The sequence below is a fragment of the Erpetoichthys calabaricus genome, chromosome 3 (assembly GCF_900747795.2).
Source record: "Erpetoichthys calabaricus chromosome 3, fErpCal1.3, whole genome shotgun sequence".
Classification (NCBI taxonomy): Eukaryota; Metazoa; Chordata; class Cladistia; order Polypteriformes; family Polypteridae; genus Erpetoichthys; species Erpetoichthys calabaricus.
The window spans coordinates 168,926,684-168,954,541 of record NC_041396.2 but is presented as its reverse complement, the minus strand read 5'-3'; the positions used below and the strand labels follow the sequence as shown (position 1 = coordinate 168,954,541).

General features: G+C 37.1%; 1 protein-coding gene across 4 annotated transcripts in view; it reads left to right on the top strand.

Annotated features, from left to right (window-relative positions):
* The window catches only part of ralgapa2 (Ral GTPase activating protein catalytic subunit alpha 2), a 789,870-nt gene extending 763,234 nt beyond the window's left edge, over window positions 1–26,636 (top strand). For 2 of the 4 annotated variants that reach the window (XM_051925541.1, XM_051925542.1), the window contains one exon: window positions 24,277–26,636. In XM_051925541.1, coding sequence (XP_051781501.1) covers window positions 24,277–24,431 — 155 coding nt within the window. In that variant the 3' untranslated portion in view covers window positions 24,432–26,636. Of the gene's footprint in view, window positions 1–19,102; window positions 19,142–24,276 lie in introns of all 4 variants that reach the window. The other 2 variants (XM_051925545.1, XM_051925544.1) reach the window with 2 other exon arrangements.
* The last annotated feature ends 1,222 nt before the right edge of the window (window positions 26,637–27,858 follow it).

Below are 27,858 nucleotides of genomic sequence, written 5' to 3'. Positions count from 1 at the left end.
CACAGGGTTTGACATAGTCATGTTGAGTTACAACAGGTTTTGCTTTGTTGTCTCTTTAAGGAGCTTTGGAGGACTGTTCCATGTAGAATGTGCTGAATAAAATAATGGATTCATTGCTCCTGTTTCAGTATGCTGGCCCAACAGAAGAAAGTGATAAACTGTATATTGTGTGTAGCATGTATATGTGTGTGTACAGGGTTTCTGGCATCAAATGACAAAGAAGGAAATCTGTGAATCCACATCAGCATATGGAGACCCTGGCTGTGCCCCCGGTCATTGCTACAGCCGGCCTGTCCTGCACAATCATAAACATGTGCACTGCGTGGAAATGGAAGTATACAGATATGAACCACTGGGGTGAAGTGCTTTCAGTCCCACTGTCATCATAGCTATCTTTATGTTCCATATAAATAATCTTGCAAATAGATACAAACTGAACTATAAAAATCACTTAAAAAAAAAAATCATAAAAAGTTATATAAAATGGGGTGTCAAGGTAATTATGCTCCCTTTAGTATTCTCTGTTGACAAATCTCAAAGGGGAAAAATATTCAGGAAGACAAAAGGAATGCCAATTAAAACACAAAATGTTTATTTTTGGTGTTTCTTGAAGAAAAATATTTAATTATCAGTACCCAGTATGAAAATCAATAATGATAATTATTGTCAAAATATAGTTATTTTTCCAAAAATGTGTGAGTTTTTCTACTAAAGTGATGTAGGTTATAGTAGTTTATTTAGCCTTTAATAATAATAACAATAATAAATGTATTTATATAGCATTTTGTACAGTAAATACAGTTTAAAGCGATTTATAAAATATACAATATAATTTATGTAAGTTTATGTAAAGATAAAAAGATATCAGTAGTATTTGCTGTTGAAGTAATAATAGTGATCAGAAACACATAAATGAATAAATAAAAGTGCAGAGTAACTCAAAAGTTGCTCACTCATTACCTGTTTATTTACTTACTAGACATTAAGCACGTTACAATAACGGGCGCTAGAACAGTAGTGCATAAACATTAGTAGGAACAGTCTATATTAAATGGCAAGGGAGCTTAATATTTTTGCAAGAAGCCTAAAGTAAAATAATAATAAAAATTAAATAGAAACGTATATGACAATACAGTAAGTATAATTAATATTACATTTATCCTCTCCTCTGTGGCTGTTGATTGATGTGTTGTGTCTGTTTGAAGATCTCCTATCCTGCCTCTCTTTATTTTAGCTTGTTGCTGACGCAGTGATTTTCGTTCATCCGCAGTAAGACTTGCTCTCTTAGCTCTGTGTGTTTTGGCATTTTTCTGACGCTAATTTTCCTCTTCTTTAATAGATCTATTGCTCAGCAATGGATTTTATGTGCGCAAAAATAAATCTACTTTTAAAAGTCATCCTATTGTAATATCATGAAAATTCGTATATTTAGGAAAACCCCTTCAACGACTGACACTTTACCGGGCCAAGCTTCTTAATCATAAATCTGACATTCTCAGAGTGAGGAAGCTAGTCTCCGCGTCTCAGTACCCAATTGGATTTTTCGTGCGTTATGTTTTAGGTCTTACTTCATTTACCGAAATCCGATTGGATCGGCTGCGCGATATTTTATAGGTCCCACCCTCTCTGTCTTGTGTGACGCGTCAGGCGGCCTTTGAAGCATCTGCTAGAGGCCGGTGACTCTGCCACTCATTCCGCCCTTCCCTGTACTTCCGCCTTGGCCGTAATATGCGTTGAAGAGTGCCCCACGCATGCGCACTTCACCAGAAGACACACACACACGGACACATGGACGCACACAGGGGTTTTATTAAAGAGGATGATGTGCTATAAACTTAGTTGATTTTATCTAACAATCCAGATGGCAACAGAAGACAGGAGTAAAAAAAAAAAAAAACTTCTGGAAATTGAAGCCTGCAGAAAATAAACTTTAAGGGCCCACCGTCATCAACGTTGTGTTGACCTGTGCCAGATGGACAGGCCACAAAGGTAGACAAAGACAGGTCAGGAGTGGAAATGTGAAAAAAAAACATGCTGGAGTCAAAACCTCAGTCCTCTCTGTCATTAAATTGAGAACACAAACCCAAAATTATAGTTGAAAAAAAATCAAGTTTGTTTGTTTACCTTTTGTTGAATTAACAGACAGTTAAGTGCCTTGCAACAGTCTTATTAATTGTCATATCAATGACATCACCTGATGGGACCTCTGTAAGCTTTTGGCCCAGTGATTGTGCAAAAAAACCATGGTTCAGAAAACCATGAATTCTTAATTTAATAATTATTAACAGTTATAATAATCAAATATCCATATTTCCCAAGTTCAAAAACAGACATTTTTCACCCGACTACACACAAGAACAATTTTTAAGGTCAGGAACAAAATGAACAAACTTTGGTATTCAAAGCAGTCATTTACCTCTTTCAGTAAAGCAGCTTCAGTGCTGTACTTCGCTCTAAAACCCGACTGGCACTTTTCAAGAATATGGTCTTATTTTCAGTCAGAAAAATTAACTATTCAAAAACACCTTTTCTACACTTTTCTTAAGAAAGGTAGAATAGTAATAGGTCTAAAATTGTCTAAAACTGAGTGGTGTCACATATTTTTCTTAAGCAGAAGAGTAATGCCAGGTTTCAAAGCGTTTAAGTAGGGTGTTTAAACTTAATGTTTGTTATGCTGTCAACTGCTGTAAGCAGTAAGAGACACCTAAAAATGCATCGGGTGCATGTGGACTCCTTAATCTATAAAGTTAAGCTTTATTTTATTAAAGGATTTAAGATTTATGTGATGAATTCAGAGCAATCTGTTGCTGCCCCTGAGGTCTGCACTATACTTGATGGTTTTTGTCAAATCTCTGGCAAAAAAACTTTGGAAAAGCTTAAAATTTGGCCAATGAGAGGATGGAGCTGGATTTATTAGATGATCAGTGATTGGGAATAGTATTTTTAGATTTATTACCTTATCATTTATATTTCTGGAGAAGTTCCATTCATTGTCTTCTGACATGGACTATAGTGCCTGTTTATCTATATAAGCTAAGTGAGAATTTGATTGTCTATTGTAAGTTTGCTTTTTCTTAATTTGCAGCTCCTTTTGAGATTAGAAGTAGCTTGGGTTTTCCATGGCACAACAGTATGTGGTGATATGTTTTCAAGTTTTTCAGTTGCTACAGTTTAAGTATCAGTTTTCAGAATGCCATTAAAAGTTTTCACCTTGTTGTGTTTATTACTGGCAGTGTCATTAGGTGTAGCCTTCTAATTGATTGTGAATGACACTTGCAGAGACTGTGTCAAAGTACCTTTGGCTCATAATGCATTACTCCTTTTTTAGTTACGCATATTGTATTAAAAAGGAAAAAAAAATATTTCTCTGAGACACTGGATTTGTGTCACCCCACTATCACATTCAATCTGCTGTATATAACTTAACATGTGACCAGTGTTGTACAAAGGCTCAGCAACACACCAAGTAAAATCAGAAGAGGGCAAGGACATAAAGACTTCCTTTGCTTTGGAGCTGTAATTGTCATCTATATGAAATAACACAATAAAAAAATTAAAATTGGCTACTGTTTCAATAAGCATAGCCGTTCCGTCTGTGCAAAGTCAGCTTTAAGGCAGAATTCACATTCTTGCAGTGATTAAATCGTTTACATAAAATGAGTTGGTTGTTAAAACTCTTAACATTAAATATTTCTATTTTCATGATTTGGTAAAGGCTGCTGTTTAGGGAGTGCTAAGTGCAAAAGTGTATGGTAATTAAATGATTGACATTTATAACTAGTGTTATCATTTTGTGTGAGTAGTTATTAGAGGCTTTATGTAAAACACACTTCCATTTACGCAGGTTTTGTTTTTTTGTGTTCTAATGTGTTTCTGAGGTTACATGTATCCATCCATCCTTTTTCCGGCCCGCTGAATCCGAACACAGGGTCACGGGGGTCTGCTGGAGCCAATCCCAGCCAACACAGGGCACAAGGCAGGAACCAATCCCAGGCAGGGTGCCAACCCACCACAGGACACACCCACACACCAAGCACACACAAGGGCCAATTTAGAATCGCCAATCCACCTAACCTGCATGTCTTTGGACTGTGGGAGGAAACCGGAGCGCCCGGAGGAAACCCACGCGGTCACGTGTAATTAAATGACTGCAAAATGTTTAGGCACGTGTAAAAAATTCAATATAATGAAAATGCTTTCAAAAATAATGAAAAGTTTCTAAATGTAAAAAAATGAACTATAAAAAGCAAAAAACTGTAAAAAACTACTGTCACAAGTATCCAAGGACCACAGCAGACGGCCATGTGTTTTGTTCCAGCCAACTTCTAGGAATTGTCTGCTGGCAAAAGGGAATGTGGGCAGCCACAAAAAGTGCAGAGTGCTAACCTGACCAGGAGAGGTGCATGAACATGAGAAACTGTAATGAAAGTCAATGTGTAGAACTCCAGAGAGGCCACTGCCAAAAAACAAAAGAAGCTAAACCACAGGCAAAGTTGAAAGAAAGATTGCCAGGATTTGATAACTAAAAGATGTGCTGTCACCAAAACTGAGACACTTAAACTGTACACAAAGCTGAGAAGGGCACTACTACGAGTCATAAACCAATATATATAAATACTAAGAGTGGAATGACTGATATTCAAGAGATGAATTTCTAATTTCAGATGCTGCACTGAGTTTACAAGTTTAACTTCCATGACATAAGGCAGCCCTGTGTAGCAGTGTAGTGCATCCAAGTCACAGTCACAAAATATGGTGACATTACATGCTTGAGATTAAACACTGAATGTATTACGGGGATAGTGGCTCAAGAATTCCGTCAGTGACATCTATATGTTCTCCCCATAACCCTATGGGTTTCATAGTCCAAAGACATACAGTTTAGATGGACTGGCACCTGTGTGGGTATTCAGTCCCAAAGGACTGTCACCTTTCTTTAGATAAGTGGATTAAGAAAATGAATGGAAGTAAGCATTTACAGTATATCTGTCATAACCTCATAATCCACAGCACACATATATTGATCAGTATTCTTCCCAGAAATTTTTTCCAGCCAGGTGGCATGAAAAAGTAGCCGGGTGGGGCGGGATGGGGAAATTTGGTGGTGGGGAAAATTAAATGTGCACTATTTTTATTAGTTAATTATTATTAATTATTTTCAAGTGCTCAATATGACTTCCCTTTTTAAGGTTTGACACTTGTGCCAGAATATTTTTATTAAATTTAAGAAGTATCCAATTCAGGATCCTGCAACCCTAACAAAAATTTTAAATAACAATTGTTATAACATAAACCAAGAGGCACAAGTATTTTCGCTGTCAGGAAGAAATGTGAAAACAATGAAAAAAAAAAAGTATGGGAATCCTAATGAAGAAAAATGTAAAAATATTCTTCAAAGCCAACTTGCATATGCAGAAGGTGTCTTCAGTTAAATATTTATTCTTCTTTTATTCCTGGAGGCCCAGTTGTCTGCAGCTTTCTCATAATCAAAGTCCCCAGGATCTGGGCCCTCCAAGGATATCACTCATCATACACTGTCGTAGTGACTGTACTGCAGAGTCATGAGACAGCCATCTAGTGTCACTGGTCATTTGCAGCTCAATCTGGGGAATGTTCAGAATATTTTGAATTTCTGTTAAACCAGCCATCCTAACTGAAGAATTCTGGAAGAAATAGAACAGCTGCCACAAGATGTTGTTCAGTTTTGTTAAATAAGATACAGCAGCTGCTGCTTGGACACTTGCAAGGGCCAGTCAGTGGTTTACACAGTGGCAGTTGACCAAGAGTCCAAATGTTTTATCTTTAAGCAGTTTTACCACACCTTTCTGTTATCCCAATCATAACAGCCACTCCATTTGACCCTAGTCCAACCAGATTAGCAGTTTTCAAGCCTAGAGTGTCCATAGTCTCACTCAGTGTGTTGGTTATAGTCTCCGCTTTGCCATCAATCATATTGCGGGTTGATATAAAACTAATTCTGACCTCTTTAGTGACCTGGCAAACATATTTAATGTAAATAATTGTTTTACAACTGAGAAGTATGTAGTTTCATCACACAGAATATTGAAAAAAATTTCTGCATGTATATTTTTCAGTATGTTAGACTTTATTTCTGATGCTAAGACATCCAGCAGCTCTTGCATTATTCTTTCAGAGGTGTAATGTGCATTGTTACCAACATTGAGATGTTGTAAAAAGGAACAACCCATTTCTTTACAGTGTTTCAACAGCTTTTCAAACAACATTGTATGTCGCAACTCATTTTTGCCAACCAATGCATGGATCTTAAAGCTCCCACAAAGGCATCTCTCTGTAAGTTATTTAACACAGATACAGATCTTTCAATTTGACCGATTCCTGTTTGCTCTAGTACACACTTTCTTAAAAGGTCAGCAGAAGACTCAATGTGCGTTTTACTTTTTTCATGGTCCAGCAAGTTTTCTTTTCAAATTCTTGTGCATGGCACATTTACCCAAGGTAACTCTCTCCTTGGGGGTGTGTGTTTGAATATTTCATGCACAATGAGCACCACATACCATTTTCTTTGACCATTAGCCAATCAAAATCTTTAAACCATTGCTCGTTTATGTCGGATAAGCGGTGCTTAGATTTATCAATTGGCAGAGTGTGTGTTGAAGAGATTTCTCGTGATGGACCAGCTTCTACAAAGTCTTTGTCTGAAATTGCCACATCAGGAGTTGACGCTGCACCTTCATTAGTTTATGGCGTCTCTTTTCTGAAATAACTGAGCGGTGTTGTTTTCTGAACACTTTTTTTTGCTCATGTTGGTAAAACGTTTGGAAAAAATTAAAAATACCTATGAATAAGACTTTTGAGTGGGAAAGTGAGAGCCTGTTGGATATTCAATGCACACTTCAACTACAGCAGGTACGCATTCTCAATATTTCCACTTTAATCTTGATGCTTATGTCGAGAATATAGTCGAAATTTCCACTTTATTCTCGCCGTTTATCTCGAGATTAAAGTCGACATGTTGACTTTATTCTCGTAGTTTGTCATTAAAGTAGAACATCATAAACTAAACTTCATCTTAAAATTAATATTTAATTTACTAGATTTTCTCAAACCCCGTCATAAGTTAATGTAGCACATTAAATGCTTTGTGGTAAGTGTTCCCCGACCAAGTTGTTAATCACTACGCGCTTCTTAAACTGACTTCCTTCGCACTAAGAGGAGGCGCAGGCAGGGATCACCACACAGAATACATTCACTTCATGATATTCCTGCCCCCTGAACATTTACAATGCTAAGATAAATACTTGATATCATTTTAATGATGTAATGTATTAAAGCATGTACTAATCATGTGGGGGCACGGTGGCGTGGAGGTTGCACTGCTGCCTCGCAGCAATGGGGTCCTGGGTGGGTGCTGCAAGGGTTTCTGCACACTTTTTGCAATATGGACGCTGGTCCAAATATGAGCAGATATAAGAACAGCAGATGGGGTCACTTTAACAGGAACCACAGTGAGTGCTACAAGGATTTTAGCACACAGGTCACACCTAATGCTTAAACAACTGTGTGTGTGTGTATATATATATATATATATATATATATATATATATATATATATATATATATATATACACACAGTGGAACCTAGGTTCACGAACGTCTCGGTACACGTACAAATTGGTTTACGACCAAAAAGTTTGCCAAACTTTTGCCTTGGTTGACGACCACACACTCGGTATACAAACAAGCCAGTTTCCCTTTCGGTTTGTACATGTTCAGTCTCTCCCTGTGCATTTCCTGTGCAGCGAGCAAGAGAGAGAGAGCGAGAGAGCGCGACACACACACACAGGCAGCGCGAGAGAGAGAGCTGGACGCATAAGGTAGGAAGGCAGTTAAAGAATGCACTGGGCTTGATTTTGTTTTCACTTCTGTTTACAGCGATCGGTTCGTAGCGTGCATTGTTGCAATGTTACTTTTCTTGGTGGTTTATTAAATTACTGATTTTTTCAAATGTTCATATTTTTCCCAGTGCTTAAAACTCATTAAAAAAAGTGTTTTTAGCCAGCAGTTGGTAGCGCTATAGCACAAACTATTGCAGTGTTAGTTTTCTCTGTTGTTCAAGGTTTTCTCAGTGTTATTCAATGTTTTTATATTTAGTTTACTATTACCCTGTGCATTCTATGGTTTGTTTAACTATATTTGTGCTTAAAAACTTAAAAAATATATATATTTACATATAGTTCGTATGGTCTGGAACGGATTAATTGTATTTACATACAATCCTATGGGGGAAATTGCTTCGGAGTTTTGGAATGAATTATGGTCGTGAACTGAGGTTCCACTGTGTATATATATATATATATATATATATATATATATATATATATATATATATATATACACAAGGGGGGACCCAAAAATAACCGAAATTTTGTTGTTGTTAGGTTGGTACTTGTAGTACGTGGTTGGGCCGCTACGGCGATCTAGTTACACTCCTCACATGTCAGTCTGCCAAGTGCCATCAGTCTGGAAGGTTGTGCTTGTGTTCAGTGAATTTTTTTGTAAAAGTAGGTTGCGCAACAGTGTGAGCAGGAAACGCCCTGATTTGTGGGAGTTGGGCGATTGGTTCTTTCATCATGACAACGCTCCATCTCACACTGCTCTCAGCATTTGCCAATTTTTGGCAAGAAACGGTATGACAACCCTGAACCCCTTTACGTCGAAGAGGTAAAACAAGAAACGACCAGAGCATTAATGGGCATTACTTCAGACGAATTTAAAAAATGTTTCGAACAATGGAACAAACGGTTAGATAAGTGTGTTTCCGCCAATGGAGAGAACTTTGAAGAAGACTAATTGTAGTTTGTACAGAAAATTAAATTAAACACGTTTTAAAAATATTTCCGGTTATTTTTGGGTCCCCCCTCTTATATATACAGTTAGGTCCATAAATATTTGGACAGAGACAACTTTTTTCTAATTTTGGTTCTGTACATCACCACAATAAATTTTAAATGAAACAACTCAGATGCAGTTGAAGTGCAGACTTTCAGCTTTAATTCAGTGGGGTGAACAAAACGATTGCATAAAAATGTGAGGCAACTAAAGCATTTTTTTAACACAATCCCTTCATTTCAGAGCTCAAAAGTAATTGGACAAATTAAATAACTGGAAATCAAATGTTCATTTCTAATACTTGGTTGAAAACCCTTTGCTGGCAATGCCAGCCTGAAGTCTTGAACTCATGGACATCACCAGATGCTGGGTTTCCTCCTTTTTAATGCTCTGCCAGGCCTTTACTGCAGTGGCTTTCAGTTGCTGTTTGTTTGTGTGCCTTTCTGTCCGAAGTTTACTCTTCAACAAGTGAAATGCATGCTCAATTGGGTTAAGATCAGGTGACTGACTTGGCCATTCAAGAATTTTCCACTTCTTTGCTTTAATAAACTCCTGGGTTGCTTTGGCTGTATGTTTTGGGTCATTGTCCATCTGTATCATGAATCAATTTGACTGCATTTAGCTGGCAGTATGCCTCTGAACAACTCAGAATTCATTCGGCTGCTTCTGTCCTGTGTCACATCATCAATAAACACTACTGTCCCAGTGCCACTGGCAGCCATGCACGCCCAAGCCATCATACTACCTCCACAGAGTTTTACAGATGATGTGGTATGCTTTGGATAATGAGCTGTTCCACGCCTTCTCCATACTTTATTCTTGCCATCATTCTGGTAGAGGTTGATCTTGGTTTCATCTGTCCAAAGAATGTTTTTCCAGAACTGTGCTGGCTTTTTTAGATGTTCTTTAGCAAAGTCCAATCTAGCCTTTCTATTCTTGAGGCTTATGAGTGGCTTGCACCTTGCAGTGCACCCTCTGAATTTACTTTCATGCAGTCTTCTCTTTATGGTAGACTTGGTTATCGATACGCCTACCCCCTGGAGAGTGTTGTGAAGGGGTTTCTCTTCACCATGGAAATGATTCTGCGATCATCCACCACTGTTGTCTTCCGTGGACGTCCAGGTCTTTTTGCGTTGCTGAGTTCACCAGTGCTTGCTTTCTTTCTCAGGATGTACCAAACTGTAGATTTTGAAATAGTCTTTGAGTCAATTGTCCAATTATTTTTGAGCCCCTGAAATGAAGGGATTGTGTTAAAAAAATGCTTTAGTTGCCTCACATTTTTATGCAATCGTTTTGTTCACCCCACTGAATTAAAGCTGAAAGTCTGCACTTCAACTGCATTTGAGTTGTTTCATTTAAAATTCATTGTGGTAATGTACAGAACCAAAATTAGAAAAAAGTTATCTCTTCCAAATATTTATGGACCTAACTGTATATATATATATATATATATATATATATATATATTTGCAGTTGGAGATCCACAAAGGGAGAAAAAACGAATCACGTATCATAAAATAGTTTTATTCCTGAGCTTTCAACCCCTGTCAGGGGTCTTCATCAGAGGATAATGCTTAGACTTACAAGAATCAAAGGCAATATATAGCAACACATTCAGTGGGGGGTGGGTGGAGGTGACTAAGTCAGTATGATCAAAGGGGGGGGGGGGGGTGTATCGTTAAATTAAAGTGCATATGTCCTTCTTAAGTTGGCATATGCTGGGTTTATGTCCAAGTGTCTGTTGATGGCATTTTCATCTGATAGCCAAGACTCGGCCAACTCTCTGGCGCTTTTTTGTAAAATTTAAGGCCAGTACAAAAAGCGCCAGAGAGTTGGCCCCCTCGTTCCAGCCCACCTACCTCTCCATACTCCTTGCTACTGTATTAAGCTGCTCCGCCCCCGATATTACCATGTACACCCCCCCCTCTCGAAAGCCCACCTCCCCATACTCTTTTCTTGTGAACTCCGCTCCACCTCGTCCCCGCTATTTGCTTTAGCATCGAGTGATCAGCAATATCCTGTCCTGCGCCTCTCCCCTCGCAACTTGCGATCCTGCTTCTAAAATATTTGCCCGCTCGTCCCTTGCCATCTCTGCAGATCATTAGATCTGCCTGTGCCTGTAGATCTGCGGCTGTCATCTCACAATGTCATGCGAGATGACAGCCGGGCGCTCAACTAAATTAGCTGGGCGGAGCCCCCAGCTAAAAGACGCTAGGGAGAACACTGTTGATATTCCTTTAGGTTAAAATTTCTAAAACCCAGCAAAACAGCAACATAACAAATATATTCAAACATTTAAATATTTTAATTTCTAATGTTGTGCTGTTTTATAAGACCATCAACTTCTAGTTTATTTCAAGCAACTTGAAGAATTTGACCCAACTCTTCTGTAGACTTTGACTGTCTCACTTGCTTCTGTCTATCCAGGCAACACCAAAAAGGCCTTGAAGATGTTAAGATCAGGGTTGTGTGGAGGCCACACCAGACCCCTTGCTCTTCTTTTTGCTGAAAATGGTTCACTATCGCTTTGGCCTGCATGTTTGTGGTTATTCTCCTGCTGCAAAATTAAGTAGGGAATGATCAGATTTAATGGATGCTTGTACTTTTCAACACTAAGGAATTCATGAATTCTGGGCAGATCACCAACTCCAACTCTGCTGAATGCAGAATCAAATGTGCAGGGATCTACCACAGTGCCTTACTGTTGATGGCAAACACCTGTCTGTGTAGCACTCCCCATTTGTCTTTGCAAAGACCAGAGCACCTGCTGTCATTGTTCTGTACCCCAGTCCATGTGTTTTTGTGGCTAGGTGACTTTGTTGGCATTGTTTCCACTTTGGAGGAATGGCTTTTCGAAAACAAGTCTTTCTTGAAGACCATTTGTGACAAGAATTCTCCAAACTTAACAGAAGTGTACTTGAACTGTGTGGCTCCTGTGAGTTCACAGTTTACAGCAGTGCTGGTTGTCTTCTAATTTCAAAGGGATGTCAGTCTGATGTAGCTCACGCTCAGTTTCTGTGTTTCACTGTGGAAAAAAGTTCCTCTATTTTCAAAGAAGTCAGTCACAGAGACCAGATGAGAATGCAGAAGAATTCTTTATTTGCACATAGATACTGTATGCATAAATCTCTCAGTGCATGGAGTGACCAATCAATAATACAATTCATTGCCTTTATGCTTTTCTGCAACCATTACCTCATCTAGTACATCATGGCATCTGACTTGTAATATGCATAGCTTTATTATTTCATCTAATTGTCTAGTGCCACCAGTATTTTCTGATTCCTTTCGACTCTCAAATTTACCTGAATGTTGCCTTGTAAGTAGGGGTCATCTGTGGACTCTTCTATTGATCTTATCACTGCTTGATGGGGTGGGGGGAGTATGGTAATTGGGCTTTCCCACTAGTTTATCCTCACTTTCTAGAGGGGTGTTCATTACTCATTTACCACATTCTAACCTTGGAAAATCAAGCTGGTGGTTTCTCTAAGATGAGGCAGACCTCACGTGCTTTAAGTTTAAAGCCTTGGTTAGTTAACCCTTTTTCTACCATCAGTCCTTATGTTTCAGTAATTTGTTGTTACAACTTCATTTAAGAATATACTGTAATAAGTTGTAAAAGATTATATAGTAACTAAAAATTCCATAATTTCTACTCCTTAGTCTTTCCAGTTTCCTTGGCCTTCTTCAGAACACCTTACACAGCACATCTTGAAACTCCTGTCTGCCCAGACCTTGCTGATACAGGATAACCATCTTGTGTTTTGTTGCTATGCTCACGCTTTTCATGGTGTAAGAGTCGAAGATCTGAAGGTTACACTGTCACATGTGCCATTGCCACACATTTTAATTTGGTTCCTTTTACACTTGCTTTTGTTTCAGTTGATAGTTTTGTTCAATCAACTCAGAATGCCATTGATTACTGTCACCTCTTTGTTCTGTTTGTTTAATTGGGCACTAGGCTAGAGACCTACAAAGTCATCAGGTTTTTATCTGAAAAGTGGCCTAATACTCAGTATGACTTATCCGTAACATAATAATTTTTAGGGAATGAAGGTTTTGAAGTCTCAAATTTAGGTTTATCTAATACAGAATGTAACGGATAAACATGTAAGATTAAATCTATCTATTATAAAAAGAAATCCTGTCCCCTGTCCTGATAGTCTACGATACGTGATCTTTCTCGGAAGATAATTTAAAGACCCGCGAGACGAAAGAGACCTGCCACAGTGCGTCTCACGGGAACATAGAACGAGAGTCTTGCAAGACACACCCTACTTACAAGCAATATAAAAAAAAACAAATCAGTAGTGTAAAGGCAGTCATGCAGCACACACAGCTCCAGGGCTCTCCGTGCATATAAAGTGTATATGGTCAATACGGTAGAAATGAAATGAATAGGGTAGAAATGAAACATCGACGATTAAACGAAGAAGAAAGAAAAGCGCTGAGAAAAGAGACTCAAATGCGTTGGACAGAAAAAAGAGCAAAAAAGAATAATTGAGGTGCAAATTCAGAAAATAAGGAAAGTAATTATCAGCCCGGAACAAGTGGAATTGAAAAAAAAGCACGTCCAATCCAGCTCTTAATTGAATGACAATGAGTAAAAGACAAAGTAGAACTTCATAGAGGTGTTTACAAATGTTGGCGCTAAACACATGCAGAGCAGGTTAGAGACTATGAAACCAGGGAAATTAGAAAGGCTCAAAAAAAAAAAAAAAAAAAACGTTGGCGCTATACACATGTGGAGAAAGTTAAAGGATATGAAAGCAGGAAAATTAGAAAATATAAAAAAGTAAAGATCGCAGTAGCGCAAACAAACAAACTGCCTCATTTAACTATGCACCAGTCTAACTTTGTTTTTGCACAATAATTACTACACTATTGCACCTTAACCTTAACTTTATTCACATAATTTTACTTATTTATTATGTTCTACTATACTGTTATCTTTTGATCTATGACTTTTTGTTAATCTAACTGATATTCTTCTAACTTTGCACAGTTTTTGATAAGCAGATCAGGATGCATTTCACTGCATGTTGTCCTGTATAACTATGCATGTGACAAATAACGAATCTTGAGAATTTCAAAAACTGAGTTTTACTGCACATGCATTTATGGGTTACTTTGTTAGTGTATATATATTTATCTGTCTGCTTATTTAAAAACCTAAATTTACCCCAGGAGTCAAAAACGTTCTGTCTAGCCCTTGTACAAAAACCTAGACAAAAGCTGGGGTATCACCTTGGTAAACCCATGTACTTTTGGAACTGTGAGAGGAAAATAGCACGACTTTATAGACAGGAGTCCAATGCAGAACTCTACTTACTTTGTTACTTTGTAAAAAAAAAATTATTAAATGCTGATGATGTAGATCGTTTTGTCTATGCAGAAATTCCAAACAGAGAAACTTATCCTGACCTCATTAAAAAGATTTAGCATATTGGGACTCGCAAGATTACAAATATTGTTTTTACAAAAGTTCTGAAATAAAAGTGAAAATAATGAAATAGCAACAATTCAAAGAAAAAACAATATTAAAAGTGTGTATCCGGAAAACCAAATATGGCGGTTGGCAAGCAAAGCCCCCTAGTTTATTAAAAAAAAGAAACTAGGGTGCTTAAGAATTTTGCATAGTACTATATGTGATCAGAAATCAATACCTTATTAATGTTGTGCCTTGTCTATTTGGGTGCATGGCATCTAGTCTGTAAAACTACCTTTTTCTCTAGAAGAGTTCTGATTTGTCCACAAATCCAGTGCTGTGCTTCTCACACCAGAGGCCACATGTATAAAACCTTGCTTATGTTCCATACTAAACTTTTGCTTGCACTTGAAAGGCAAAAATGGCATATGCACACAAAAAAAGAGATTTTTTAAAACCATGTATACACTACGTGCCCCATCAAGTTACTTTAATGTTTTTAACCATTCCCTGCCACTGCCAGTCAATAACCATATATGGCGTAAAACACCTTTTTTGAATATTCACAATCTATTTACCATATAATTTTGCCCAATTTTCTGAGTGATGTCTTTACTTACAAGCATTGGAAGGACAGAGGAAAAAAGGCAGAAAATAAAACTTCATTGAATGTGTGCTTGAGGTATTACTGGCCGAAGTGGAGAACCACAAAAACATTATTTGCGACTCCTGCAGAGAGACCAGCAAAATGAAACGGGGAGCAGCTGTGTGGAGACAGTAATAACAATGTGCCATCATGCAGTGCCCAGACCACCGCTAGGTGCAGGCTGTATGCACAGAACTGTGAGATATTAAGAATATTCTGACTGAACTTGTACAACAAAAAAATCATTTTGCCAAGTCAATGTCAAGTCTCTTTACATTCAACACATGCAAATGCTGAAGTCTTGAGGCCCTCAAAGTTTCTGCGTTATGCTGTGCAGTGCTGCACAAGCCATTACAGTGCGCCAATTCTGTTTGTGTCTGTAGAACTCTACACTGTCCAATGAGTCCAAACACGGCCATCTATCTTTTAATGAACCAATGGTCCATTCCATGACTGATCTTGTGTGGTAGTGACTTTCATTTTATCTCCTCACTTGTGGAGTACCCTCTATCACCTGAAAGAAGGATTATACAAGCTGCTTGTAGTGTACTAAATTTATTTGTAATTGTGTCAATTAAGCTTACTTACCAAGAAGCCAGCCATCACACACACACAGCATGACCCAGAAGTCTGCCCCCCACACTACTGTTACAGGAATCGTGGGTTCAAGTGGGCCACATCTCATCATTAGTTAGACACATTTGAGCATCACTCTACTGATTTTTTCTGTTGATGTTCCAAAGATTCGAAGAGGTTTCAAAATGATGACTCTTGCAGCTGCAGTCTTTTTTTTTTTTTTACTGTGCACAGAAATGACAAAACGTTTGTTTTGAGCAACTTGGATTGGCAGTTCTTTATGTCATGTATTCCACAATATATCAGTAACATTCAAATTGTTGTTATATTTCCTAAAAACTAATGGAGCTTTCATTACAATATTCAGGACAGTAAGCACTAACAACTTTTCTATTAGAAGACTTTGAGAAATTCAAAGTTTTTGTAGCACAGTTTCCAGTATCTGAGCTTGCTGGCTCAGTTAGGCAGCCACAACCTGTCAATCTGTTGTTTGTAGTTAATTCAGACAGAAGAATGGACTGGATCTCCAGTCTTTTTGAATTGCTGTTGTTCTCCAGTACTGTCATCAATGAGTGCAGTGGTAAAACAGACTTCATCTGGCCTCAATTGATCAACTGTGCAGTGATTAAGGAGTGAGCTTTCTAGTGGTGATATTGTTAGTTCAACCACTTTTTATGTTAACTCCTAGACCCCAATCTGTATCAATTGTGGGTGAGACATGAGTTAGCAGGTGGGCTTTCTCTTTATACAGCTGAGCATAATGCTTGATTAGCTGGTGGTTTCATTTTTTGCGTTTTTTCAATTTTTTATCATGCACTGAAACTCAAAATTACCACACCTCACTCACTCTGTGAGGTGAATTAACAAATAAATTGGTGTTTGTCTATGCAGCAGAAGTCATGTATGCAGTCAAACAAGCTGACATTCCAATAAAGATGTGTAGCCCTTTGATATCCACTATATGCAATAATACAGAAAATCAGATAGGACTAACACTAAAGTATATTCATATACAGTATGTGTGCCTGGGCATTTATATCATAGAGGGGTGTCTGGTCAAGGATGGAATTGTGGGAAAACAGGACTGCCACAAGACACATTACAGTGTTCTGATAGCAAAGGGAAAAAGAGGCTGTAGCAGCATGAATGTTCATTGTCATGCCAGAGCAGAGGCTAGAATGCTGTTTGAACCAATATTGATAGCAAATGTGCTGGGAGTAATGACTCTAGAAGAGCAGATGCTGGAAAATGGTAGTAGTAGATGGCAAATAATTTACTTAAAATTTACCAGCCCACTAGAGGGCAGCAAGGTGGTCTTCTGCAGTATTTATGGATCACCTGCTGTGTACTCTGAGAAGAGTCTGTTTGGGCATCACCTGGCCCAAAGTAGTCAAGACAAAAGTGTACAAGATTCCAGTGGAACACCTTTACCTGCCAGGAAATTATATATATATTTCTTGGCAGGCAGTGGCTGCATGCTCATTCTTACATAGATGTTGCAAGCATTGTAGAAGTCATGTTGTAATGTGTGCAAAGTACATTGCAATTACTACCTGCATGTCTAACCAACATGTTACCACAATGTCATGATAAACAAGAATATATTAAAATAGAGAGCTTAATTTATTTTTAAAGAAAATGCAAATCACCCTACCTAATGTACACTTATTTGAAATTTTTTTGTCGGCTGGCTGACCAATGAAAACATCCTGGCAGCTGTGGAGGACCTGTTGATCTTCAGCTGGACAAGAGCTGCCATGAGTGGCACAGTGGCAATAATAAGCTCATTTATGAATAGTTCAGTGTGTTACTCTTCAGATATGAAAACATTAATTCTAGTTAAGAAAAGTAATACTGTGTAAATGCACTATACTGAAATTTCACATACATTTTTTTCCTTGTAGAGATATATAAATATCAATGGGTTTTACCTCGTAAACTGGTGATTCTAAACTGGCTTTGTGTGGGTCTGTACCCAAGTGTCCTTGGCAATGGACTGGAATCTCTGCCTGAGCTGGTTTCTGCATAGTGCCTGATGCGCCCTAATTAGGCCTCAGCCACAGGCAATCCTGAATTGCAATAAGCAGGTTTAAAAATTTTGTGCTGTTTTTAGTATGTGAAGGCTTATTTCAACAAGTTAATGTTCCAAATTTGCTGTTAAAGCTATTTAAAATTGGTACTGAACTGTTTAAATGTTTAACAGAATTTCTTTATCAAATATACTTTGAGGCAAGGATAGTGGATATTGAATGAAGTGTGGTTAAGTTTTATTCAATTAAATGAAAGAATTATAAGTGGACAGAATTAAGTTTCCATTTCATTCACATTCAAAGAGAGCAGCCACAGGTACAAATGACACTGAATGCTAAAGAGAAACCACAAGTTCATTTCCACCTAAGTGATAATCAGCAAGCAATTGAGTAAAAACAAATGCATATATATATTAGAATACACAAAAATATAGTTTCGAACAATGATGAAACTTTATTGTGTATTTATGAACTGATAAAATACATTTGGCTTTCGATTCCATTCTGAAGCAAGACTTGACCAATAATTTGAGAATGTGTAGCTACAGGGATTCCCCAAAACAAAAGTATTAATCTAGTACTGTACTGCTTTGGAGATCAGCTCCAGAATATCCTGTTGTAAACTGGCATTTGAGTAACTAGGGAGTAGCTCAGTTTTCTAGGCTCCATCATGTGGCTGCTTGTTGCAACTTTGTTTTACATGGCACACTGGCATCACTTTTATTGCCAGTGCTGGGGGGGGGAGAGGCGGAATACTGTTAAATGTTTTAGATTTGAAAAATATTTTAATTGGATACAACCTTATTTCTGCTAATTGCAAAATAATGATTCATGTTTCAGCTTGTAAGAACCCCTTTAAATTTTATTTTCATGTTTATCTGTTTTGCGGGAATTTTTAAGTATATTCTTCAAACTGAGTACAGTAATTAAACATGTCTATTCATACAATGAAGATTAATGTAGAAAAAAAATAAAACTTTCAAAATGCTTGTTGCCATTTTAATATATTTGTATCAACCACATGGATTTGAAACCTTGTTTACCTGACAGCTTTGTGAACAAGAGCCAGACGCAGACTTTTTTAAAAATTAAACATCATAAATAATGCACATCTAAATCTAGTCTTTCTCATGGAGCAAAAAAGGTGCTTCATATCATTTATGTCAGTTGTGTGATTCACATGGTGTGGTTATTAAGATGAATATGAATTCTTAAAAACTGAAAAATGTGTATTAACTGTTCATATACTTTTTTTTTTTAAGCAAAGGTTATAAAACATTTGTATTGGTCACGTCACCAAGAATAAGAGAGAAGTATTGCACATCCATTCTATTGTATGTGCTTGTTTAAGCAGGCAGACTCTTACAAATACAGGCTCAAACTTTTCAGTGAAGAACTGATCAGTCTACTGTTATAAAAGGAAAAGAAAAGAAACCTGCAGCAATCCAAAGCCAAAAGTGATGTGTTTGCAAACAGAATAAACCTGGTTTCTTATTAGCACAGTTGTCTAATGCCCTTTTTAAATGTTGTATTTTGTTTCTTCCCTTTTAGATTAAAATTAATAAAGGTCTGATTACACTATTTCATAAGGTAAGAGCAATCTCAGAGCTGGCCAGTAAAAAGTGCCTACCACCACTTTGTTCTCTGCTTTACTAACAAGTGCTTTTTTTGCTATCATTTTTTTCCTTCTTTCTTTCTTTTTTTTAAAGATGCATACAGTATCTGCTTGCATTGAATCAAGATGCTAAATGAGCTTGAGCAAGTGCTGTTGGGAATTAATACCTGACTAAGAAGCGGCATGAATAATCTTGGTGTACTAATAGTATTTTCCTGTCCCTGCATGTGTATGCTTTAACCAAAAAGCAAATAGTCCCTCCCCCTCCATTTTCCTTTTTTTTTTTGTGCCTGTTAGCCTGGGGCAGAATCTGACACTAACACCTGCCATACTGGAAAATGTCTTTGTCATTTGCGCTTTGTTTGAATTGCTGCCGGGAAGCCAATGGGAATTAAGTCCATTTACTTTTTTTTTTTTTTTTTTTTTTGCAAAGCACCACGCTTAACAGTCTTGAAATGGCATAGATAAGAAGTGGCACGTGCTGTGCCTGTGCTTTTGAGTCAGCTTGGCTTTTTAAGTATGTTTTGAGTGTGGGGGGGAGGGGTGCATGCATGGCTTTTTTGGATGTAACAGCTGGGGGGGGGGGGGGGGGGGGGGGGTAGAGACAAAAGGAAGAATGGCTGAGTACCATGAACCTGGAGAAGGGTGGGTGGGGTTCTGGTCCCCGGGAGCAAGCCAGCCACACGCCAGGTGTGACCTTTGCTTGATTGTCTGGGCAATTTAAAGCACTGTTGACAGGACAAGGGGACACTCTGATATCGCATCTGATGAAAGAAAAGAAGCAAATAATTGCAATAAAATATTAACATTTTGTCTTTCCAGCATCATTATAGCAAGGGTTAAAAGGTATTGTGATGACCCAATAGTTTTTTATTTTTTATTCTTATTTTGTTTTTGTTTTTTTGATTTACTAATGTGTTTCCAGTTATTTACAAATGTTTAGAAAGCTTCCTATTATTGATTTAATTGATGTCCCTTAGAGCATATATTAGAAAAAATAAAAATGTAATTGGGAGGGTATAATCTTAAGCAACATACATGTTTTCTCTGTTCACTTTACAATGCTTAGTTCAATTTATTTATTTATTTGGTTGACTTCAAGTTTGAATTTTTCTGACTTCTGGCAAGTTTAAATCAACTTCACAAGTTTTGTTTTTTCTGTATATTATCATAATGTACAGGGATTGTATTGTAGGCATCTATTTAATTTTCATTAACAAGAAAGGTGGATTTCAGTTGGTATTGCTTTATTTTGTTGTATTTAACATGCAAGGCCTTTCTTAACATTGAAGTGAAGACTGACTAGAAATAGTCTGTCATATAGCTCGCTCTGTGCATGCTTTCACCCAAACCAACGACTCTATTCCACCCATTTGTGTAAAAATGTTTCAGAACTTAGAAGAGTGTTAGTTGATGACTGTATTTTGCTAATAGCAAAAGATGTACAGAATAACAGGAGCCAAACAAAAAGGTGAGCTGTCAAAATGTCTGCCGTAAAACATATTAGATGAATCTGAAGACACACTGTAGAAATGCTTGTAAATTTGCTATTTTTTTCACCATCCATTAAACATAAAAAAAATGTTGTATACAGATAATGCCAAGTACAAAGAGTGAGATTGCAAAAAGATTTAAATTGATTTGTTTAACAGACACTTTAATCCAGAGTCATTTTCCTAATTGCATGCCTATAATACAGTAAAGTGTTTCTGGAAGTTGGCATACATCAGAGAGGGGAATTGAAATGGTAACCTTCTGGCCTTAATAATTATTTCACCATGTAAGTCAAATCTTACCAGTCTTAAATTAAATTCATCTTAGCAAAATAAAGCACAGACACTCAATACAGGATTGGACTGTAAGGGTTTAATAATCAGTGAAACACACTTTCAGTTTTCAGAAATGACACAGACTAAGTCCCTCTATTTGCCTGTGTCCCACTTGTAATCAGCATGCCTGCCGTGTTTGTGTTTTGGCCTGCTTAAAAAGATCAAAGAGAAGAGCAAAGGCTAAATCCAGTGCTTCACAATCATTGCTTCTTGATGTTTGCACATTCAGTGCCACAAGACTGCCAACTATCCTAGTACATACTTAAAAGATGGGCCATATCATAAAAGTGATATTTTCTTAAGCATTAAAGTGCATATGAACTTAAAAGGGACAATACATGTGTTTATTTCCCCATTTATTTACTTTAATTTGAGCTGCTTGAAAACACAGCAACCACAGAAATTTTGGTACTGGGTTGCAGGGAATTTTAACGTTTCCTGACAACATCAGGCACAAGGCAGAGACCAGCCCTGGATGGGAAGCTAATCTGTTGCCAGGCACAGTTGCTTATACACAGGCAAGTTCAGAGATGCTAGCTAACCTAGGTGGTATGTGTCCGCAAATTGGGAGTAAGCTGGATTAGCTACAGAAGTCGACGTAAACAGAGAAGCTACACAGGCAGAAACCAAGCCAAAAGTCAAAAACTTGATACATTGTCAGTTGCATTTCCCATTTTTGGATTTATTATCAAACATTTTTTTAAGATACAAGCATATAAAATACACTTATCCAAAGTCTGTAAGTATAGCCCGATTAGTGAGCTAAACCAGTTTACTGATATATCAATTCAGTTTTAATTTGTTAAAGACCTGGCTTTTACTTGTATTTCTCTTGTTGTATGGAACCATCTTAGAAATAAATTGGTTTTGAAAGCTAAGCTGTTCTCTAAGTAGTTATCTCCCATTTTTCCTGCACAATACTGTTAGTGTACTGTACATTTCAAGCAGCAGGCTAAAAGATTAGGGTTTGACTGAGATGCTTCAGGGAGAAACTCTAATATTGTTATTTGTTTGGATTATCAATTGATTTCTCGTACAGCTGCCACTTTAGGTTTGTGAATTTTACTAGAATAAATGTTTGAACTGGCAGAAGTTGTGTGGTATAAAGGGCCCAGAAATGTTGTGGGGGATTGTGAGCTGGTGAGGTATGGCCTGCTCTGCTCTTGCATATGCTTTGAATGAATGGGCTGGGGAGTTGTTCGCTTGCAGTAAGCTTCTTCAGTTACTGCTGTTAAGGGTTGTGTTCTTGAGTTACTGATTCTCACCCACTGCATTGAAGTTAAATATATTCTATTGTTGGGCAATATGTTGTGTTTTTGCTTCTTTTTCTTACTATCAAAAGTATTTCATCCAAGCAAGTTCTGAAATCATGTGATATTTTATGAAAGAGTATCATTGACTTTGAGTTCATGTACTTTAGATTTTTGTTTTTATAGAAAATTTGTAATGAATATTATAAATGTTTATATGCTATATGCTTAATTAGCCTAATGATATATTTTATTAGCTTGTTTCTCTATGTGGTATTCACAATCTAATTGTCAAATTAAGCAGGCACTGTGCCTAAAATTAATAAAGAGCTGGGTTTGGAAATCACGGAGTGTAGCAGGTGTGTATTCCATCACTGACCCAGTGCATTCATTTCTGTTTTGACTAGACCTTTAAAGAAAGTGCATGTACACTGCTTATACGTGTGCAGCAGGGTGGGATAACATTCACTATGGAGAGAAGTGTTTAAAATTGAACTGGTTTATTATCTTGGAGCTCTTAAGAACTGCTTCAGCTAAAGATTTCTGTTTCTGAATATCATAATGTGTGAAGTAATTATTAATATTTGCATGTATTGAACAAAACCATGACCTGGAATTTGCATTTACAAATGGTAATCCCCTTGGCATTTCATTATTTATTTGTGTATATCCTGATGATAAAAAAAAAAAGTTTTCAAACAAAGTCAATGGCCTTCACATCCACGTTTTTGTCTTGATTATTTTAACATAACGAGTGTGCCTGGACTGGAACATGTTAACATGATGAATAATGGAATCACTGGAACATAAACTACTTAAACATCACAGACATCTGCAGACCCCCCCACCCCTTATTGTCATTGCTAGAAAACACCTGAAATTTTTCAGTTTGGGTGTCATGGTTATGAAAGCTTTTGAACCTATGTGGAAATATTAGACAGTGTATCTACTAAATAAAGTTCCACTCAGCAAAATAGGAATTTCCAAAGGCAATGTACAGATTTTGTAAAATAAATTTATTCTCCCTATTCTACTGTATGCTTTTTCTAAATAGGCCGTGATATATTTTTACCCCTTTAAATGCCTATAATGATATGAGTAAAATAAATTCTAAACTCACTGATAGCATTTGTATTCCTTTTAGTCATCTGCTTTTTTGTAAGTTTCAAAAATATAATATGTAATATCCATCCAACCATTTTTCAACCCACTGAATCCGAACACAGGGTCACGGGGATCTGCTGTAGCCAATCCCAGCCAACACAGGACGCAAGGCAGGAACCAATCCCAGGCAGGGCGCCAACCCACCGCAGGACACACACACACACACACACACACACACACCCACACACCAAGCACACACTAGGGCCAATTTAGAATCGCCAATGCACCTAACCTGCATGTCTTTGGACTGTGGGAGGAAACCCACGCAGACACAGGGAGAACATGCAAACTCCACGCAGGGAGGACCCGGGAAGCGAACCCAGGTCTCCTTACTGCAAGGCAGCAGCGCTACTAATGCGCCACCGTGCTGCCCTAATATGTAATATTTTATACTGTAATTTGGTGTCATTGTTTGGTGGAAGATATTGTTTGATAGCACTCAATGCTTGGCATTACCCATCATGCAGGCCTAGGACCTGCTCTGTTACACCACTTCCTGGAGAGGCCAAGCAGTTTTCCAGGTCAAACTGGAATGTCTGATGTGCTCTTTCTTAACATATTCTTGTCAAGCCATGAGTCTGAATGGATTACTAAACTGAATAAAATAAATTATTTTTTCTTCCCAAATTGGGTTGGATTTAAAACAGAACACCTGTTGTGAAAAATTACTGCTTCGTTGACTACTTACAGAGTGGCTTTTGCATCACACAAGACTTTTCCTGCAGGAGTATAACAAAAGTGACACATGCAAGTAATTAATAAAGGCAACAAAGTGGAAATGAAAATGTAATTTGTTGAAATGCAGTTTTCCAGGTGGTTCTCTTAGTGAATGTATTAACCAATCTCTGGGATTTCTGCTGTTTGCAGGTTCCTTCAGTGGCAGTACATGTGCTGATCTCCACCCCCCTGTTACCACAGATTCAACAGACCAGGTCTCCCCAACGATGCCACGTGCCACAAAGAGTCGTGTCTCTGGGAAACTCCGTCGCTCAGCCTCCGCTATTAGTAAATCCTCGAATTGAAGACTTGTATCTGTTATGTCTGAGTCATTCCACCTCTTGAAATGCTTTAAAATGCCCTGCTTTGCTGCCAGACACCATGCTGTAATCTGTGAAACCTGTTGCTAAAGCAGAACCTGCAATAAACACCTCATTTATTCAGCACATGTCAATACAAAAGTAATATATTTTATATGGTTATTGCTTATTTTCCTAATTTTCAAGTAAGGTGAGCATTTTGTAATTAAATTATTTTATTGTTTCCATGTTGTGATATATGCAGTTCTCTATTTTGTTTTACAGTGTCTGAGGTACACACATTAAAAAATATTGGAATGAAAATGTTCACAACCATGCAGCACTAAAACTGTTTCCTAACACTGATCTCTTCTGTTTTGTTTTTGTGTCCTAGACTGCAGTGTACACACTAATAAAAATAATATGAAAAGATTATGGCGAGACGAGAATGTTGCATGCTAAAATGCCCAGAATGTTCCATTTATTTTTCGTGGTTCAGGGTTAATATGTAGCATTAATAGTAATCCATATTTATAACACTAGCTTATTTACTGTTTCACTAGGTAAAATGATTTCTCCACAGTACAGGTTTCAGTATTTTTCATAATGGATGTGGTTATTTGTTAGATATTTACCTCAAACCATTTCTAAGCTGTACATTCATGCAGACCTTTTTCAAGTTTGCAAATGGGGCTATTGATGATGGATTATATTGTTTAGCTACATCTTAATTATTTTGCATAAGACCATGCAGCATGGTAAAATATGTTTGGCTATCCAGTCATGAACCATTCTCTAAGTAAATTTGTCTACAAACTTATTTTCTGGCAGCTTCCTTTACCTGTCAATAATAATTTAATGCTTTAATGATTTATGAAATAACCAAATGCATGCATTACTTTTTTAAAATTCTTGAACACTAATGTATAATGCATGTGCAGCATGTCTGATACTAACATCTTAACTGTAGCAAATTATTTCTTTCTTAGTTGGTAAACACTGTGTTTGTTTATAGCTTGTGAGTAAGTGAGTGTTTTTGCAATCAGTTACATTTATGTTAACAATTTTCATACGTAATAATACATTTATTTTGATGTTGTGTAAATATGATAATTTGTCTTAGTTAAACATATTCTGTTAAGTTATATTTGTCAGTTTCTGTCATATCTTATCAAATGAATGATTTCATTGACTCCTATCTAAATATTCTCAGTGTCTGGCCCAGAAACTGGAAAGACTAACTTAGAGTGCTCTTGTAATACTGGCCACGAGGTATACTTTATTTAACATGAGCTACACACTTGCATTAAATATGTTCTCATGTGAAGCACTGCACATTTGTCGTAAATTCTATTTTGTACTCTTTTGGATGCATGTTGTAAATGTCTAAGTAAATGATTTCCCCACATGTGTTATATTTGTTGTATAGTAAGAGTGTGCTTGTATAACTGATCATAGCTAGGTGGTGGTGACATTTTTAAACTATGGCTTTTATTTAAAGTAACTTTTTCCATCAAAATCCATTAAGTGGTTTGAATAATAAAATTAAAAAAATGTCTCAGCTGAAGCTGAGCTATACAAACAGCCTTAAATGCTGTGTTCAGAGGTACGAGCACAGCAAAATGCCAGCACTGATCTTGGGTGTTGCACCTGATATTTTGTTAGCTTACTCTCTGCTTAGTAGCCGAGCCTCCCTCGACACTACAGTTGCCATGAGAGCCGCATATTACATGCACTATGGGATCTCAGCAGGAGATGCATCTTTACCCCTGTTGCACTGGCTTGCCTTACTTAAAACATAATTATGAAGCACTGGTGAGATTCACATGAGACTTGATGTTGGCCGTGTGTGTGTGTGCGCGTGTGTGTGTGTGTGTACACAATATAACACACAGTAATGTGTTTATTAATGAATGTATGCTAATAGTAAAATTTAATCTTGCATGTCTCTCTTGAAAGGAATATAACAAAAAAAGACTACTGTTAATAACTTACCTTTGATGAAACTGACTTTGTTTTGGGGATTTTCTTTTTCTTTTTTTTTGGCACATTCCTGTATATAACTTTTGTAAAGTAAAAACAAGAGAACCTTGAAAGATTCCAACTTATACTGTTAACATGTCTTACTGTTTTTAAATCTAAATGAAGTTTATGGATACCTTTATTACAATGTCAGTTTTAAAAGAATTAATTAAAATGATTTGAAATGAAGTGCCTGTTCTGTTCCTTTAGATCTCTGTTATTATTTGTTGCTCTTTTTACCATCTCACGTTTCACAGTTTGTTACATTTGAGCACAAACGGCTATTTTACACCTTCATCAAAAGTATACCAGGACAAAAAGGTAGTAATGTGCCCCAAGTCTTGCTTTAGTAAGTGATTTGTTATTGCTGGAGGCCAGCTATCAATTATTCTTTCTGTGGCCATAACAAATTATTCAGTTTAACTTTCAAACTAAAATGGAACCAATGCTGGACCAATGATACACATAACCTAACCTATGGATGAATCCAATGAAAACATTTAAAGCAGAATAATAAAAAATGTGATTGTAATTTGATACTAAATTAAGCCATCTATGAAGGGGGGCTTTTGGACTGAAACTGGACAGTTTATTGACAAGCAGTCAAAACAGGCTAGAAGTATACAACATTACAGCCCTTTTATTAGTTTTTGAATAGTTGCTTGGGCTTTGCTGAAACTCACAACTGAATGACTTGTGCAGCATTCTGTGCTTGCTGATTTGCACAGACAACAGGTCCTTCACAGTAGAAGGGTAAGTAACATCTTAAAAGGTTTTGCTCACTGGCAGTTGTTTGGCTGGGACAGAATCACAGCCTCTCTGACTCCACCCCTATTGCATTATAATGAAAAACTTTAAAATCTGATCATACAGTTAAGGAATTATTCAAAAACAAAAAAATTACATTTAACCAATGAAACTATTTTATATACTGATCTCAACCATATGTATTATATTAGAGTGTCCCTGACTTCAATATTCTATTCAGTTATTCAGTCGCATTAATTATAAATGTGGAATGATGTACCTACTGATAACACTGAAAGCTGGCAGTAACTCAAATTACACTCATTATGATTAGCCTGGTATGAATTCTGTTTTTAGTCGTCACATTATCCTGCTGCTTTCCTTATTTAATTGTACTTTTGAATAGCCATGCAAACCAAACCGCAAACACAAACAACATAATCTTTCTGAAGATGAACTCCTCTTTGTTTTAGGTCTTAGAGGAAAAAAAATCCCATAATGTAGGGTTGTTACCTGAGTCTTTCACCAAAACTGCTCTATCGAGTCAACAAAATGTTTTTCTACAATTTTCTGTTAATTGCTTTCCTCACTGCCTTTCATAACTATTGGAATAGTGCAATGAAAAGTGATCATTTTACTGTAAACACATGCAGTAAACCCTCCA